This window comes from Macrobrachium rosenbergii, chromosome 43 (assembly GCF_040412425.1).
Source record: "Macrobrachium rosenbergii isolate ZJJX-2024 chromosome 43, ASM4041242v1, whole genome shotgun sequence".
In the NCBI taxonomy this organism is placed as follows: domain Eukaryota; kingdom Metazoa; phylum Arthropoda; class Malacostraca; order Decapoda; family Palaemonidae; genus Macrobrachium; species Macrobrachium rosenbergii.
The window spans coordinates 21,549,005-21,564,326 of NC_089783.1; the positions used below are offsets into that span (position 1 = coordinate 21,549,005).

General features: G+C 38.9%; 1 protein-coding gene across 1 annotated transcript in view; it reads left to right on the forward strand.

Annotated features, from left to right (window-relative positions):
- Positions 1-15,322, forward strand: part of rod (rough deal) — a 128,259-nt gene that overhangs the window by 83,628 nt on the left and 29,309 nt on the right. Inside the window, exons 18-22 of the mRNA XM_067087413.1 lie at positions 9,033-9,166; positions 12,608-12,728; positions 13,318-13,452; positions 14,197-14,447; positions 14,636-14,862. Of these exons, the coding sequence (XP_066943514.1) occupies positions 9,033-9,166; positions 12,608-12,728; positions 13,318-13,452; positions 14,197-14,447; positions 14,636-14,862 (868 nt within the window). The remainder of the gene's footprint in view (positions 1-9,032; positions 9,167-12,607; positions 12,729-13,317; positions 13,453-14,196; positions 14,448-14,635; positions 14,863-15,322) is intronic.

The window sequence follows — 15,322 nt, forward strand, 5'->3', positions numbered from 1 at the left end:
CCCCATTAATCCGGATATCGGATAAGACAGACACCGAAGAGGGTCAGCCGATTTAAAATACGTAGTGTTCGACCACAATTTAAGATAGTTACTGTTCCTCCGCTCGTCGCGTGCCGTTTTCCTTTTTATTTACCAAAGGTACATAAAAAACTTTTCATATATATTTTTGTTTTATATATACTGTTCTGTATATATGTCTTCCCGCCTCTTTCAGCCCTCTTTCCAATCCGGTAAAGGGGGCAAGGGGAAGAAGAAGAAGGGGAAACACTAGAGGCGGCATCCCCCCCGACTACTACCGAAGTTTTGGGGGGGTGCCTGATGCCCCATTGGGCAACATGTCAGCAATACAGAGCCGAGACCTGGATAGTGGATGTCCTCTGGGAGGGATATCTGCTACCCTTCAAGTCTCGGCCACCCCTCACCAACTCGCCGGTCCTTCTCCGCACCTACGTCCAAGGATCACCGAAGGGTAATGCACTAAAGCAAGAAGTGCAAGCCATGCTGAGCAAGGGTGCTGTGGAAGTCGTGTCCGATTGGTGTCCAGGCTTTTACAGCCGTGTCTTTCTCGTAGAGAAAGCCACAGGGGGTTGGAGACCGGTCATAGACCTCTCTCCCCTGAACCGATTCGTTCCCCAGACTCGGTTCACGATGGGGACGGCGCGATCCGTGCTCACCTCCATCAGGGAGAACGACTTCATGCTTACGGCGGACTTGAAGGATGCATATTCCAAATACCCATTCATCCATCCTCTCACAAGTACCTCTGCTTTATCCTCAGGGAGACGGTCTTCCAATTCAGGGCACTCTTCTTCGGGCTCTCAACCTCTCCCCAGGTGTTCACGAGGGTGTTCTCTCTTGTGTCAGCTTGGGCCCCACTTGCATAGGATATGTCTACTGAGGTATCTCGACGACTGGCTAGTCCTGGTGAGCTCCTGCTCGCAGTTGCTACAGGGCAGGGATCGGCTCCTTGGGCTTTGCCGCGAGCTTGGGATCGTGGTAAACCTCGAGAGGTCAGATCTCAGCCCCAAGCAGAGGATAAAGTACCTGGGCATTCTGATAGATACGGTAGCAGCAAAAGCCTTTCCCTCTGCTTCTCGTATCAGCAAGTTCAAGAAGGCAGCGCAACTGTTCCCGTCTCGACAGGAACAGCCAGCTCGGCAATGGGAAGTCATTACCTGTCACCTTACATTGCTGGAGAAGCTGGTCCCTCTTGGGCATCTTCACCTGTGGTCTCTACAATGGAGACTAAAGGAGTATTGGTCCCAGTCCCAAGACCCCCAGTCCTTTCTCATCCCTCTTTCCGAAGAGGTGAGAGAGGACCTTCACTGGTGTATGGACAACAGGAACCTCTTGATAGGAGTATCCCTACATGCGCCCCCTCCGGACATGCTGCTGTTCTCGGATGCATCGACTGAGGGGATGGGGCGCACACCTGGAGGAGTTGCTGACTTCAGGAGTGTGGCACCGAGATGACGAGCACCTTCACATCAACATCCAGGAACTCAAGGCAGCCTTCCTGGCTCTCTAAGAGTTCCCGGATTGAGTGATGTGACACTCGGTGGTACTGATGAGCGACAGTACCACAGTAGTGGCATACGTCAACAAGCAGGGGGGTCTAGTATCCCTCTTGCTCCATCAGTTGACAATGCAGGTGCATGAGTGGGCCGTGGCTCACTCGGTAGAGCTGTCAGCCAGGTACATTCCAGGCAAGAGGAATGTCGTGGCAGACAAGCTCAGCCGCCAGAATCAGGTGATCGGAACAGAAGTCGCCTTTCCGGAAGTACCGGAAAGGCTGTTTGACCTATGAGGCGTCCAGTCAACAATCTGTTCCCCACCAGGCACAACAGAAAACTCCAGGTCTTCTGTTCAGTCGTACTGGACCCATGGACCACTGCAGAGGACACATTCCAATATCCAGGGGACAACCATGATGTCTACGCCTTTCCTCCGTTCTGTAAGATTCGCAGAGTGGTCAACCAAGCGATGATCACTCCGAATCTCAGAATAATTCTGATGGCACCCAAATGGCTGCAGGCCATTTGGTATCCCGACGTGCTAGCCCCCCTTTCCGAGGCGCCAAGAGAGATTCCCCCCTGGCCCAACCTGCTGTATCAACCCCACATAGAGCGGTATCACCTGTCAGTGCAGTCCCTGTGTCTTCACGGCTGGAGGATATCCACCATCTCCTGCGAGTGAGAGGCTTTTTGCATCGCGCAGCAACGGAGATGGCCGGGTACCTCAGATGGAAAGTGGTCCGTCTTCTGATGTTGGTGTCATGGACGGTGTACCTCTCCAGTCGGAGCTACTGTTCAGCGGGTCGTGGACTTCCTCATCTTCCTTCGCCGAGAGAAGCTTCTCTCCGTTTCAGCTGTAAAAGGCTATCTGGCTGCACTTGATCTAGTCTTGCAGCTGAAAGGAGTAGATATCTCCTTTCGAGATTTCCCCACTGATGAGAAGCTTCGAAAGGTCTTGCCCACCCAGGGATCTCAGGCCCCCTGCGTGGGATGTGACTTGTTCTAAGGAGCCTGACTCGTGCACAGTACGAGCCTTTACGCGAGTCGTCAGACAGGGATCTGACCCTCAAGACTGCCTTCTTGCTGGCCTTGGCAATGGCTAAGAGAGTTGGCGAATTTCACTGTCTTTCCTTTGATGTTAATACCCGAGAGGATGGGGATCAGTTACGCTCGATTTCATCCCGGATTTTGTGGCGAAGACTCAGAATCCTTTGGTCCCTGACACTACGTTTGAGTCTTTCACGATCCCCTCCTTAGAGGACTTTGTTGATAATGAGCCAGAGAGATGCTACTGTGTCCTGTTAGAGTGCTGCATCGGTATCTGAAGAGGACTCGCCATCTCCGGCCTGAGTGTCAACAACTCTTCGTTATTACTGGCTCAACCAAGAAAGAAGTGTCCAGGAACACGATTTCTTTCTGGCTTCGTGAGACGATAAGGAGAGCGTATTCTGCTACTGGAGAGCTCACGAAGTCCACAGCATTGGTCTGTCCCTCGCATTCTGGAAGAACCTGTCAGTTCCACAGGTTTTGAAGGCAGGCATGTGGCCCCAACAGACCACCTTTACTTCCTTCTACCTTCAAGATGTTGCACACAAATCCTTGGACACTCTCCTTGGGTCCTGTGGTGGCTGCTCAACAAGTTGTGTGGCTTACCCGGCTCCTCTAACAGGACAGGTTGCATCTCGCCTAAGATGTACGTTTGTGATTGGGAGAATGAATGTGGAGTGACTGGCCTCTCTTCTTTCTCCTCACCTCAGCTCTCTTCCCACGGGCAGACATGAATATAAGACAAACCCAATGCTTGTGATTGCCTTAATGTCACCGACTCCAAGTTCTTCCTAGCCTACTTTGCATGAACTGGCACTTTCTCTTTCATGCAAAGAGACCCAGAAGTCTGACAATTGATCTCACGTTTCTTACAACCCAATCATTTTGTTAGAGGCAGTTTTCCCTTCCTTGCTCTATCGACCAGGAAGGGAACACAAGGTGTGGTGAACTCCAGTCAGTTCATAGAGACTCGCTCAGATTCCTCCCTCCAACCAGTGAGTCATCCTAATGTAAAGGACCGACGGTTTGTATAGCGTGTCGGAACAAATCACAATTTTTTAAAGTAAATTGTATTTTTCTTAACTATACAAACCTGAAGTCCTTTACATTACATTTCTTGCCCACCTCATGCCACCCCTCAATCTGAAACCTGAGCCGAAAGGCAAATTGGAATGTTTACATCCAGGCAGGCAGTAACCCCTGTCTCCTGGACGGTAGTTAACTGCCTAACTACCTCGTTCGAAAGTTCAATGGCCATTTCCAGCTGCGCTGAAAGTAATTCCTAAAGTAAAGGACCTCAGGTTTGCATAGTTAGGAAAAATACAATTTACTTTAAAAAATTGTGATTTATAAGACAAATATCTTGTAAAAAGGGAAAAGCCCTAATTTCTTAGTGTACAATTCGTATGAGGGGATATGTATCACAATGTGGGAAGAAAGTGAGATTTTTTGTATCAAAATACAGAGAAATATTGGTTAAGGTATTGAAGAAGTTTTCTCAGTTTATATTACAGTCGACCCTCGTTAAGGCGGACTAATGGGGGGCCCAGGGTGTCTGTCTTAGCCAATAGTCCGGTTTAACTGGCGATATCTATATATATACCTATAAATATGTATAAATATACTGTATTTCATTATTTTTATAGAGTATGAATAATAAACCAATGTAGAAACCTTTGAAATAAAGCTCATGGTAAAAGATGAAAAATGAAGAATACAACATGATAAAAATGATAGAATTCAACCGCATGCGTAGATGCCTAGGCCAAGTCATGAACACATAATTGTTAAGTAAAAAGAAGTGGAGTCTTGAAAGTGAAAAGTAAGATAATGAAATTTAGATTACAGGTACACAGTCCTTTACCCAAAATCCTCATGACCAGATGTGCTTCGGTTTTTGGAATTTTTCGCATTTCGTACCTATGGGGTCAGGAGCATATCAAACATCACTATTGCAGCAAAAACATTTCCCTTTTTTCGTTTTTTCATTTTAGTTATTTATTCATTATAGTTTATTATTATTTATATTAATATACTGTTAAATGAATGTGAGATCATAATATCATTAATAATAAAGTAGTGGGACAATTAATATAAGTTCACTCACACATTTTGTTTCCAACAAAAACATTCCGTAAAAAGTAAAAATATACATGATCAAAATAATTGCAATTCAACTTGTGAATTTTAATGATAGGTAAGACTATGAAATACGTTTCATCATATTGATCCTGGAGAGGGTTGTTTTTTATTGTTACTAATGTCGTCATCAGTTTGCAGTCGTAATCTGAGGACGGTCTGAGAATAAGATTTGCAAGTGATGACGCATCACCACGACAGACTGTTGCGAGATTTTTCATACATCTATATTAAAGTTGAAATTATTGTTGAATTCATGTTTTCATGAAGAAATAATTATATAAAGCAAATTATTGAGTAATTTTTGCTATCAGCAGTCAAATAATCATGATCATGGCAATGTTCAAACTTAGTGCCGCCACTACATATGTCTATAAATAGAACAGAAGTAGAGGGCAGTCATTGGCTAGCAGATCTCCATGGTAACCAGCCAGCCAATCAGGTTTTAGCTGTATTCTGTCTGAGAAAGAACTTTTGCTCAGAGATGCTGACAATGACATAAGTGCATGTGTTTTGAATGCAATATATAGTTTTTAATAGTGTACTCAGTTTTGTCTTCATAAAGTTTACCTTTGTCAAACAGATAGGTAAAATTGTTAATGCTTCGTGATTGGCTACGATACTTCCTACCCTTCCAGACAATAGTTTCTTAATGACGGTACGTGCTGTGCTCAAGTTAAATTGGTTACAAGTTTAAGTTTAGTACAGTATAAATACAGAACAGTATATATAAAATAAAAATATAAATGAAAAGTTTTTTATTTACCTTTGGTAAATAAAAAGGAAAATGGTACGCGACGAGCAGAGAAACAGTAACTACTGTATGTTAAATCGTGGATGAACATTACGTATTTTAAATCGGCTGACCCTCTTCAGTGTCTGTCTTATCTGATATCCAGATTAACGGGGTACGATTTAACGAGGGTCGACTGTAGCTACCAACTGAGAAGACAATCAACCACGGTTTGTAGAAAAAGTGAATGGGTATATGCCATTTCTACATTATAGTGTAAGTGATTATTTATACAAGTACCATCCAACTTAACCTGCTCTACATGTGACCACTCTTACTTACAACCACACTTCTGGCAGCAAGGCTGGGTGGGCTGATGCATAAGGAGAGCTCTCTCATCACTCAGACAGCATCAGTTTGATTACCCTTCCCTATCAGCAGCATCATACGTTATATATTAGTTCCTTGCTGGGTGAGCGGGTTCCGTTCTCAGCTACCATTCTGTTGGTCGCGAGTTCAAATCTCCGACCGGCCAGTGAAGAACAAGAGGAATTTGTTTCTGGTGATAGAAATTCATTTCTCGCTATAATGTGGTTCAGATTCCACAATAAGCTGTAGGTCCCCAATTGGTTCTTAGCCACGTAAAAATGAATCTAATCCTTCAGGCCAGCCCTAGGAGAGCTGTTAATCAGCTCAGTGGTCTAGTTAAAAGTAAGATATACTTATTAACTGTATTGTAGGTTGAATTGCAAACCAATTTACGTTAAATCGATTTCCAAAATGCATGCAATAACCTAACCCCGTTGTAGCTTGATGCCTACCTGTATATAGTATAATTACATAAATTGTTAAAACATATTAGTAGAAGTACATTTTGGTCAAAAGATTGAAATAATGATTGTACAGTACATTACAGTACTATGTACTTACTTTATATAGGAAAGGCTTGATATTATGCCCTACCCAGTATGTTGGCCTTCTAAGGTTTACTTCCATCCATTTTGGCTTACAACTGGTTGGTTGGAACCAAGCTCGGTCATAAGTAGGATGGTACTTGTACATATATTGGGGCCAAATTAGTTCTGAAATACCCAAAACTTCTGAATAACTGAATGGTTTCCCTTTCCTTTGGTTCCATATATGAATTGTTAAATATCGTGTCTATTATTATTAGTAAACAAAGTCCTGACAATCCCAGTACTTGACCACCACTTCAAATACAAATAACAAAAATACAGTCCCTTACCTTCAGCTGTATTCATGTGCATACGAAAAGTTGCTTGAAACATGTTAGGTTACTGCTGGGAGAATGTTGATCAGTAGAGGGCTCCGTAGAAGGTATCAAAGGCTCAGGATCATCAATCTCCAGTTGCTTCTCGAGGTCATGAACATCCCAGATTTCGAGGTCATTCACTGGGATTCTTGTAGTTGTTTGTTGATGTAGCCATGGAGTGACGTATAAATAAGATTCTTAGCAACTTGGCTAAATATGTCGTAAAGAGCTGCTTGTTAAAGAGATGCCGCTTGCTTTGTTGGAATACCCAGAACATGTGAAATTATTTAATTTTGGTGCTATCATCATTAGAACAGCCTTCAACTAATCAAAAAAGTTTTCAATACCTGTAATGCAGTATTACAAGTAACAATGTGGTGGTCCTTGTTTATGTAGGCATTATCATTGTCAGACTCAGGATTGATAACTCTTGATATGAAGTTGCTCATTTGTCATATCTTTAACTGATGTTGCAGCATCTTCCTGTTTCACCCAGTGCTTTTAGGCTCTTTTAGGATGTTTATATCTCCATGAAGCCCACAAACTCCTCAGGGTCATCTACATCATCATGAAACAGAACACGGTATTTGCCATGTTTTTACTATCACAGCTTAGAATAGCTGTAAAAATTGTATTTTTAAAATTCCCACAAGAATTCAGGCAGGGTTAGATATGAGTTGAATTTGTGTAAAAGATGCACAGCATTAACTTCAGTATTTTTCTTACCACTCTTAAGGTTTAGCCCAACAGTTCATACTCTTGTAAAAGTTCTGGGTGTCTCTCGCTATCTTTGAATGTATCGGATGGTTTCACAGAAACCTCAGAAGGTTGGAAGATGTAATTGTACTAAGAGATTTTCAAGTTGCTGCACATAAGAAGTGCAAACAGTAAAGAAAAGGAGAACAGTATACTGTGATGGCCCATGGAGATGGTAGAATAATCATTGACTTTGATGACATACTGGGTTTTGAGGCTGGCATTTAAAGGAGAGTAAGGAAAAGAGTAACACAGCCTTGAATAATAAACAAGAGCAGAACTGATATATTTGTAAATCATGGAGTAATTAATGCAGCAGAGAAATGGGTGCCAGAAAAAGAAGTTGATGCTTTGAAGAGGTGGTCATAAAATGTTGCGATTCACATCTGGAGTGTAAGATTAGTTAGTAAATAGCAACGAGGCAACGAACTCATTTCTGAATATAAGTTCTCATGTAACTTAGTAAAATTAATTTTCCTTAAGAAATAAACAAAAGACATTGTTTCATAAACAGACGTTAAGCATTTTATTTTAATGAAAACTAGGTTATTTTATAGTATACAGTAAATTTGGTAATGTATAAAAAATTGTAAACTCTTTATAGTTATCATCTCAACTGAAATATATGTATCACTTGTGAAAGACAACACTAGACTATGAATATTTATGTCATATTCAAGTCTGTTATGGTTGACCCTCCTGAGAAATAAACAAGTAAAAAAAGTCATAATGTGAGAAGTCCAGTTTCTAGGTCCCCCACAGTTAGGGTAGGCCATGTTTCACATCAAAGTTTGTTAATATATATGGGATTTTAGCATAAAAAGATGTATAAAAGACTATTACATAAGATATGTATGCATTTAGAAATCAATAACAAAAGTGAAAGAAAAAATCTTATGTATATAATGGTGGACTGTAAACTTGGGAGAGATACAGAGTAAAATATTACTCTTCCAGAAAACTCCTATTGTATTTACATTAGCATATTTATTCAACAAATAGCAGTACATGATGAATGCTTCAGATAATGATTCAAAGAAGAGATAAACATTTGTAATAACATCTTTTATTTTAAAAAAATGTATATTTTTTTGACACAAGCACAAAAAATTACTACTACTAGGAAGCCAATATAAATGCTGAAATATGTTTGTTCCCTGCATGTGTAGGCATTAAGGAAATGCAGATGCTGGCAGAGCAGCCAAAGTTACAATCACTGTAAGTGGACCACATATGCCTGTTCCAATCAGTGACTTACTGTCATCTATGAAACTCATATCATCAGGAAATGGCAGGTTTTGTAGAATGATGAATTTGAAAATAACAGCTTATATTAAGCCAGCTGTTAAATTGTGGTATTCTTCGTTTCAAAAAGAAGCCTCTTCAAAGTAGTACTGTATTATTTCATCTTTGAACTGGCCACACTTATTTGACCTATGCCTTCATGGTTTGTAGTGCCACTCTCAGCATCAAGGTTGATAGTGAGGTGTCCTTGCTTTTTCCTCTGTCTTTTAATATTTTTTTTTTTTTATTTAAAAGCGTGAAATCAATTAAAGTAATTTTTTTTCAGGTGATGTTGAGAAATATTGTGAACCGGACGGGTGATACAATCATGGAGGATGCCTTACAAGTTGTAGCAGCTTTCAAGCACCTGTCACGATCTGACGCATATTTTTGGAGGGCTTTTCATCTTTTAACAACTGGGTGAGTCATGTGAACATTTAAAATCATTGTATTTTATTGGAAACTCATGTTTGTTTTATGTAAGCTGATCTAAAACTGTCAGGTTTCACAGAGTTTACTTTCAAACTTTTCTGTTAGTTCTTAAGTCATCCATAATAATAAAACTATGTCTTTCCTTAGAAAGTTCATGGTAACTTGCAGGGAAAGACTGAAATTTAAGGATTTGTTTCTTTTATTTATTTTTTTTTTTTCATGACATTCATAGCCCACAGATTTTATAAATTTAAAAACTGAGAGAACAAATAGAAAATCTTATACATGTATATGAAATCCTCAGGATCAAGAGAGCATAGATAGTTATGTGGATAACTTTTCCTTGTTAGCCCATAGTAATAAATTTGGTTTCTTCAACCAGTAGACTTCCTTCCACCCCTGCAAAGATTATAGAGAGTCTTTTGCCATCTTGTCCTGTGGTATGTTTAGACAGTCCAGGGTGCCATCTTCACCAGTCAGACAAGTAGTCATATGCTCCTCATTAACTCATGTTCTATCCAGATTGCATTTGCATGTTTGAGAGGGGGGGGAAAAGGTTACATTCAGAGTGAGGTCTCCAGCTTTGATTGGGTCAAGAAGGTAAAGTTTTGACCCTTCTACAGCCAACACTTTCAGGAGTGGGGACTAATCTCAAGAAATTTTGGGTCTTGAGAAGAGATAGGTGCAGAACCATGGGCGATTAATGGGTCTTGTGCTGATTACAAATGCCCTGGATTTGGTGTTTCAGAATATGATTTCCAAGAAAGCAGTACTGTAGTAGAAGCGTTTAACTGGTCATTGGGCTCTTATAGCCACTTTTTTGTTGTTCCAAAGGCAACCAGGCTGGTACCCCATTACCAACCTCAGTCCATGAGGCAAATTTCTACTTGGCCCCTTTCAGGATGGGGAGTTTTAAGAGTTGATCAGGCCAACAGTAAGAAGGAAGACTTCCATGCATCCATAAATCCTAAGGGTGCCTATTTCCATTGTCCCAGATATTCCTTGCATTGTTTGAAAGAAGAATATCTTAGTTATGAGCCTGTTGTTTCAGATTAGTGAGGACCATGCAAATCTGTACTCTGACTTTGATGGCAGTAGTATTTTGGACACATCCATTGGTTTTAAAGGTTAGGAGATATCTTGACAACTAGTTGATTTTAGCACAAGCTGTGGCATGATTGAAACAGAAGCCAAGTCAGTTGTGTACTTGGTGTTAACTCTTGGACCTACCATAAATTGGAATAAGTCCAGCTAAGTTCCTTCTGTGACAGTTATGCATCTGGAGGGGATAAATGCAGACAAGTGTAGTAGATCTATCAAAAGCTTGAAACTGCTTGTAGTGATGAAGGAATTTCTGTAGTATCCAAGCCTGCCAGCCAAGTTATTGTAGTCTCTTGATTGGTCACCTGTTCTCATTAGAGAAGTTAGTTTAATATGGTTCCTTCAGGATGAGGTCCCAGCAGTTTGAGATAATGATGTATTGGTTAGCTGGGGTTCTCTCTGGTTCCTTATGCTGGGCTTTGGAATAGGTGTAAATGGTCTGGCAGCAGTGGTAGGATTCAAACTACAGTCAACCCATTCACGGATTATTCTGTGAAACATATATCCTCATTATTTGTGGAATTTTTCATAGAGCAATACTGTATTTTCATATTTTCATGACAAATTGTTTTAGCATGATATTTTAAGGTATATTTAGTGTTTGAACTATTATAATAGGCAGTTTTAAGTAATTTAAAGGGGCTTTTTGGTGTTTGAACTATTAAAATGGGCAGCTATAAGCATTTTTAGAGCGGGTTTCAGTATTCGTGGGTGGGTGTGGTACACATCCCCTGTGAATACCAGGGGACAGCTGTACTTGAATTTGGTGCCCATATGGTTTTGAAATTCCCAGAACTCCTGTTTACTGATGCACCAAAGCATATTTGAGGAGTGTTTCTTTTAAATCAACGGGCAACAGGAATTTGGTCAGAGATTGACGGGAACAACAAACAACTACCTGGCACTGAAAGCTTTCTGGTGCCCCATTCCTTAGTTTCAAGCAGGATGAACCCAGTTCTTCCTTTGGAGCCTAGACTCAAAGGTTTGCAAGAATTAAAGTTATGAGGTTGGTATTTATAGACTTAATTGCAATGACTTTGAACCACAAACGTCCATTGCATTGCTTTGCCCAACCAGACCCATCTGCTTAGAAGCTAGATTTCATGTTCCAAAGCTGGGATTATCTATAAGTCTACGCCTCCTCTCTTTTTAGCCTTGTGCAACAGGTACTGATTAAACAGATTGTTCTGTTAAACCAGGATGACACTAATCATTTCCCTGTAGCCTCAAGAAGACTGATTCACTGACCTGTATCTTTATATGGATTCTTCTATGGTACTACCAGCCAGGAAGGAGTTATTAAAACAGCTATATCTCCATAGATTCCAAGACAGTCCGGGATTGCTTTGCCCACTCAACCATTCAAAGTGGGGCAGGATCACTGATTGGTTTGGTGAAAGGGATATCCATCGGCTACATTTCTACATCCCAATAATTGCTTGTCTTTATTGACCTTCATGATCAAGAAATTCTCAGCACCAGCAATTCATTGGTGATAGGGCTAATTAAACTTATTGGGATGGAATTTACAGCATCTAGGACCGTAGACATTTTTGACACTGAAAAGATGACTTCCTAAAAGTGAAATTCAGTCTATGAGGTGGGAATATTAATACAGTAGCACCTCAGCTTATCAGATGCCTTAGGGGTTCAGCCTTCTGATAAGTAAAATTTGATAGGTAACAAAGACCCTTTAGTACAAGCTGTACTTAAGAATATTTAGGTAACTCACAACTGACAGTAACTCCACATAGTTCGTAACCTAAACTAACTTGTACTTTAAATTTGATATCCAGTTTTAGTGATTTATGTACAAATGTATCATCTAGAATGGTAGCCTAGCAAAACTCAGTAGAATACTGTAGCTTATAAGTGCAGAAGTTTGATTAGGTCCATTAAGTTGAGATGTCACTAAGTTTTATAAACTTAAATATACTCTGTTTATAAAACAAGGTTACAGGATGCTTTGACAGTAATTTCAGTTTATCTAGTCCTAACAGAGATGAAGTGGCAGTGTGTTTGCCACTAATGCCCACTGATCAAAGTGAGCAGAATGACCAGGGAGGGAATTTTAGCAGATTTTAAACTTGTTTTGTTTCTTTTTATCCTCTATAACCAATGGACAAATGTCCTTTCAAGATAGATGGTTTCTGGTTACAAGGCTCTATGATTTACATGATATGAATATGGATAGAAATTTTGGGAATTTCTTGTAGATGTATTTTATTCCTTTTTAATTTGTCTTTTTGAAATTGCCCTTTTTTCATTTGTGTTAACTCAGTGGTGTCCAGTTCTCTTGTACACTAACTAGGAATTGTCTTTTCACAGAAATCCAGATGAACTGAAAAAGCTTCTTCAACAATTGGAAGAGCCTCAGCAAAAAGTTACTTGTCAGAAGTTGATTGCCTATGCAACACAAATCTTTCATTCACCACCTAGAAATGGCTTTGTAGGTTTTTCTATTTTTTTGTCATCTGAAAATTTATTGAAAAGGCTTAGGTATTTGATGCTTCCAGGAAAATTATGAGTTGGATGAGTGCCATGTGGAAGATGTCTTTGTGGAAAATCCTCATTTAGAAAATTTCCCATGTGGATTATTACCAGTGACCAAAATATTTTTGTTGTATTTTACTTGGCTGCCTTGGTCCTATGAATCTTGACTTGATCTGATCATTTTTTAGGAGTCTTTAAAAAAGGCAAAGATATTTTCTCAGTAAAAAGTATGAAGATGAAAAAAAAATTTTGATCAACATATAAAAAATTTAACAAGATCACCATAAATTTTTATAAAGTACTAGAATAAAGTCTTGAAATATTATACACAACACATAAAAGGAATGGGATTTTATCATCTTCATTATATCATTCAACAATATTCTTCAGTTTATCATTGATATTTTTGTACTTTGTAGGGTTTCATACCTCTTCTCGTTTGAATTGTAGTTTTTTGTTTGCACTAAAATATCCTCCTTTATCAAAAATGAAATCACTTTCTAAAAAGTTATTCAATTAGTAAATATGTTCCTTTTGTATTTCAGTGCAAAGATAGAAGAAAGTCGGTAACAACTAGCCTCTTGGGAATTGAACATTTGCTGAGAAAATGGTACAAAGCCACCAGTACTTTACTAGATGAGAAATTCTTTTCTACTGTGAGGGACATCCATGAAATGCAGGTAATGTCCAAACTTTTATTGTGTTGTTAAGCCATACTGGATCAAAAACTAATTTGACTGCTTAAATTAACACATTTATTACTTAGTAAAAACATAATTGTATACTGTATACAGTAAACCCCCGTATTCGCGGGGGATGTGTTCCGCAAGTACTTAGAACCCTTCTAAAAACACTTAGAAGTGCATATTATATGTACAAACTGTAGACTGATAGTTAAATTTTCTTTGTTTGAGTGGCCAAAATATAATTGACACCAAATGTGAAGCCTTGGAAACAAATCATTTAAAGAAGTTGTCATTCTCACCATAATTGCAGTTAACCCAGTTATGACTTTTTTAATATATTTAAATTTTAATAAAAATTTCTTCTTTGGGTCAGCCTGTGAAAGCTCAGTAAATTAGCTGAGTGGTCTTGTTAAACTGCCTAATAATTATAGTAATTTACATGTGCAGTAACAACTTTTTTCATGTGTTGTAGATTTGGTCAATTGTTCTTGCTATATATTTTGGATTCTTTTTTTTGTGTAAACTACAAGAATTTCATTATGTTTATGTAACAGCAATTTTAAAGGCAAGCATTAAAATTTGTATATGTATTTTTTATTTTCTTGCCAAAGGCAGGATCATTGAAATCATTACATGAGATTAATTACTGTAAAAGATTTGTGAGTATTGAGTACAACTTTAGAATTATTTTATGTACAGGAAAGCTTTTTATTTCAAAGATGTTTATTGGTTTTTCAGCTAAAGTATGACATTTATCCAACTCTTGAAGAGCTTGAAGATAGTGCAGTTTCACTCAAATTATTTGAGGAGCATCTGACCAAAAAGTTGACCTCTGAACAAGATGGGCCTTACAAGAACCTCGTAGACTCTGTCGAACAACTTAAACATCTTGCTCACCTATTAGGAGTATCTAAAGTAAAACTATTCTTCATATTGGCATCTCTTGCAGCTAAGAATAACAGATTTGAAGATGCTGTGAAACTTTGTCGGTATGGACTTTTTGAATTTAATACTTTAATGTTTATCATTAGTCATTCTGCCCTGAATTTTCTCGATTTTTGTGTGCTGTTAGTATTGTTCACAAATATTTGAATAAGTGTATTCCTTTAAAAGAAGGATATTGCAAATTCTTTCTCTTGCTCATTAAAGCCAGCTCTCATTGTTGTTAATATTTCAGAGCGATTATGGATGATTCTCAAGTCCTGGATTGCTCCTCAGTTGTGCAGGATGTGGTGAAACTTGCTATAGAAATCCAAAGTGTGCAAAAAGAGGAGCCTGCTAACCAGATTTCTCCTGTACTGATGGATACAGCTGTAGTTGAACAAGGCACTAACAAGTGTTGTGCAGACCTTAACAATGTTGTTTTAGAATTAGTTTCCATGGCCATGTTATTTTCTCACCCAGGTTTGTATACATTTTTGGTATTGAAAGCTCATGACCAACTCACTGTGTAGCAGTCTTGTATTAAGTTGTTTCTCCTATTATAACCAAATCCTTGTCTTCAGTGTTTTACTAATGAACTACTCTATAATGGATTTTCCCACAATGCTACTTGCAGTGGGTGTGAATCAGTTTGGATATAAAAATGTAGGTTATGTTTATAGATATATAACTTCGTTTGGTAGCAGATTTTTATATTTTTCTGGAGTTATATTAAATTTTTATTTTTATTTTTGTTAATAACTTGTTTATTGTAAAGACCTACACATAGGTCATGTAAATAGTGGTAAAGTGATTTTTAACATTTTTACCTGTTAATGGTATACTAATTTACAGAGAAGTATATTATGGGGGAATGAATAGACACCTGTATATTTATAGCACTTATTATATACTGATGTGTCTAAATTTTGTTATTATTGAA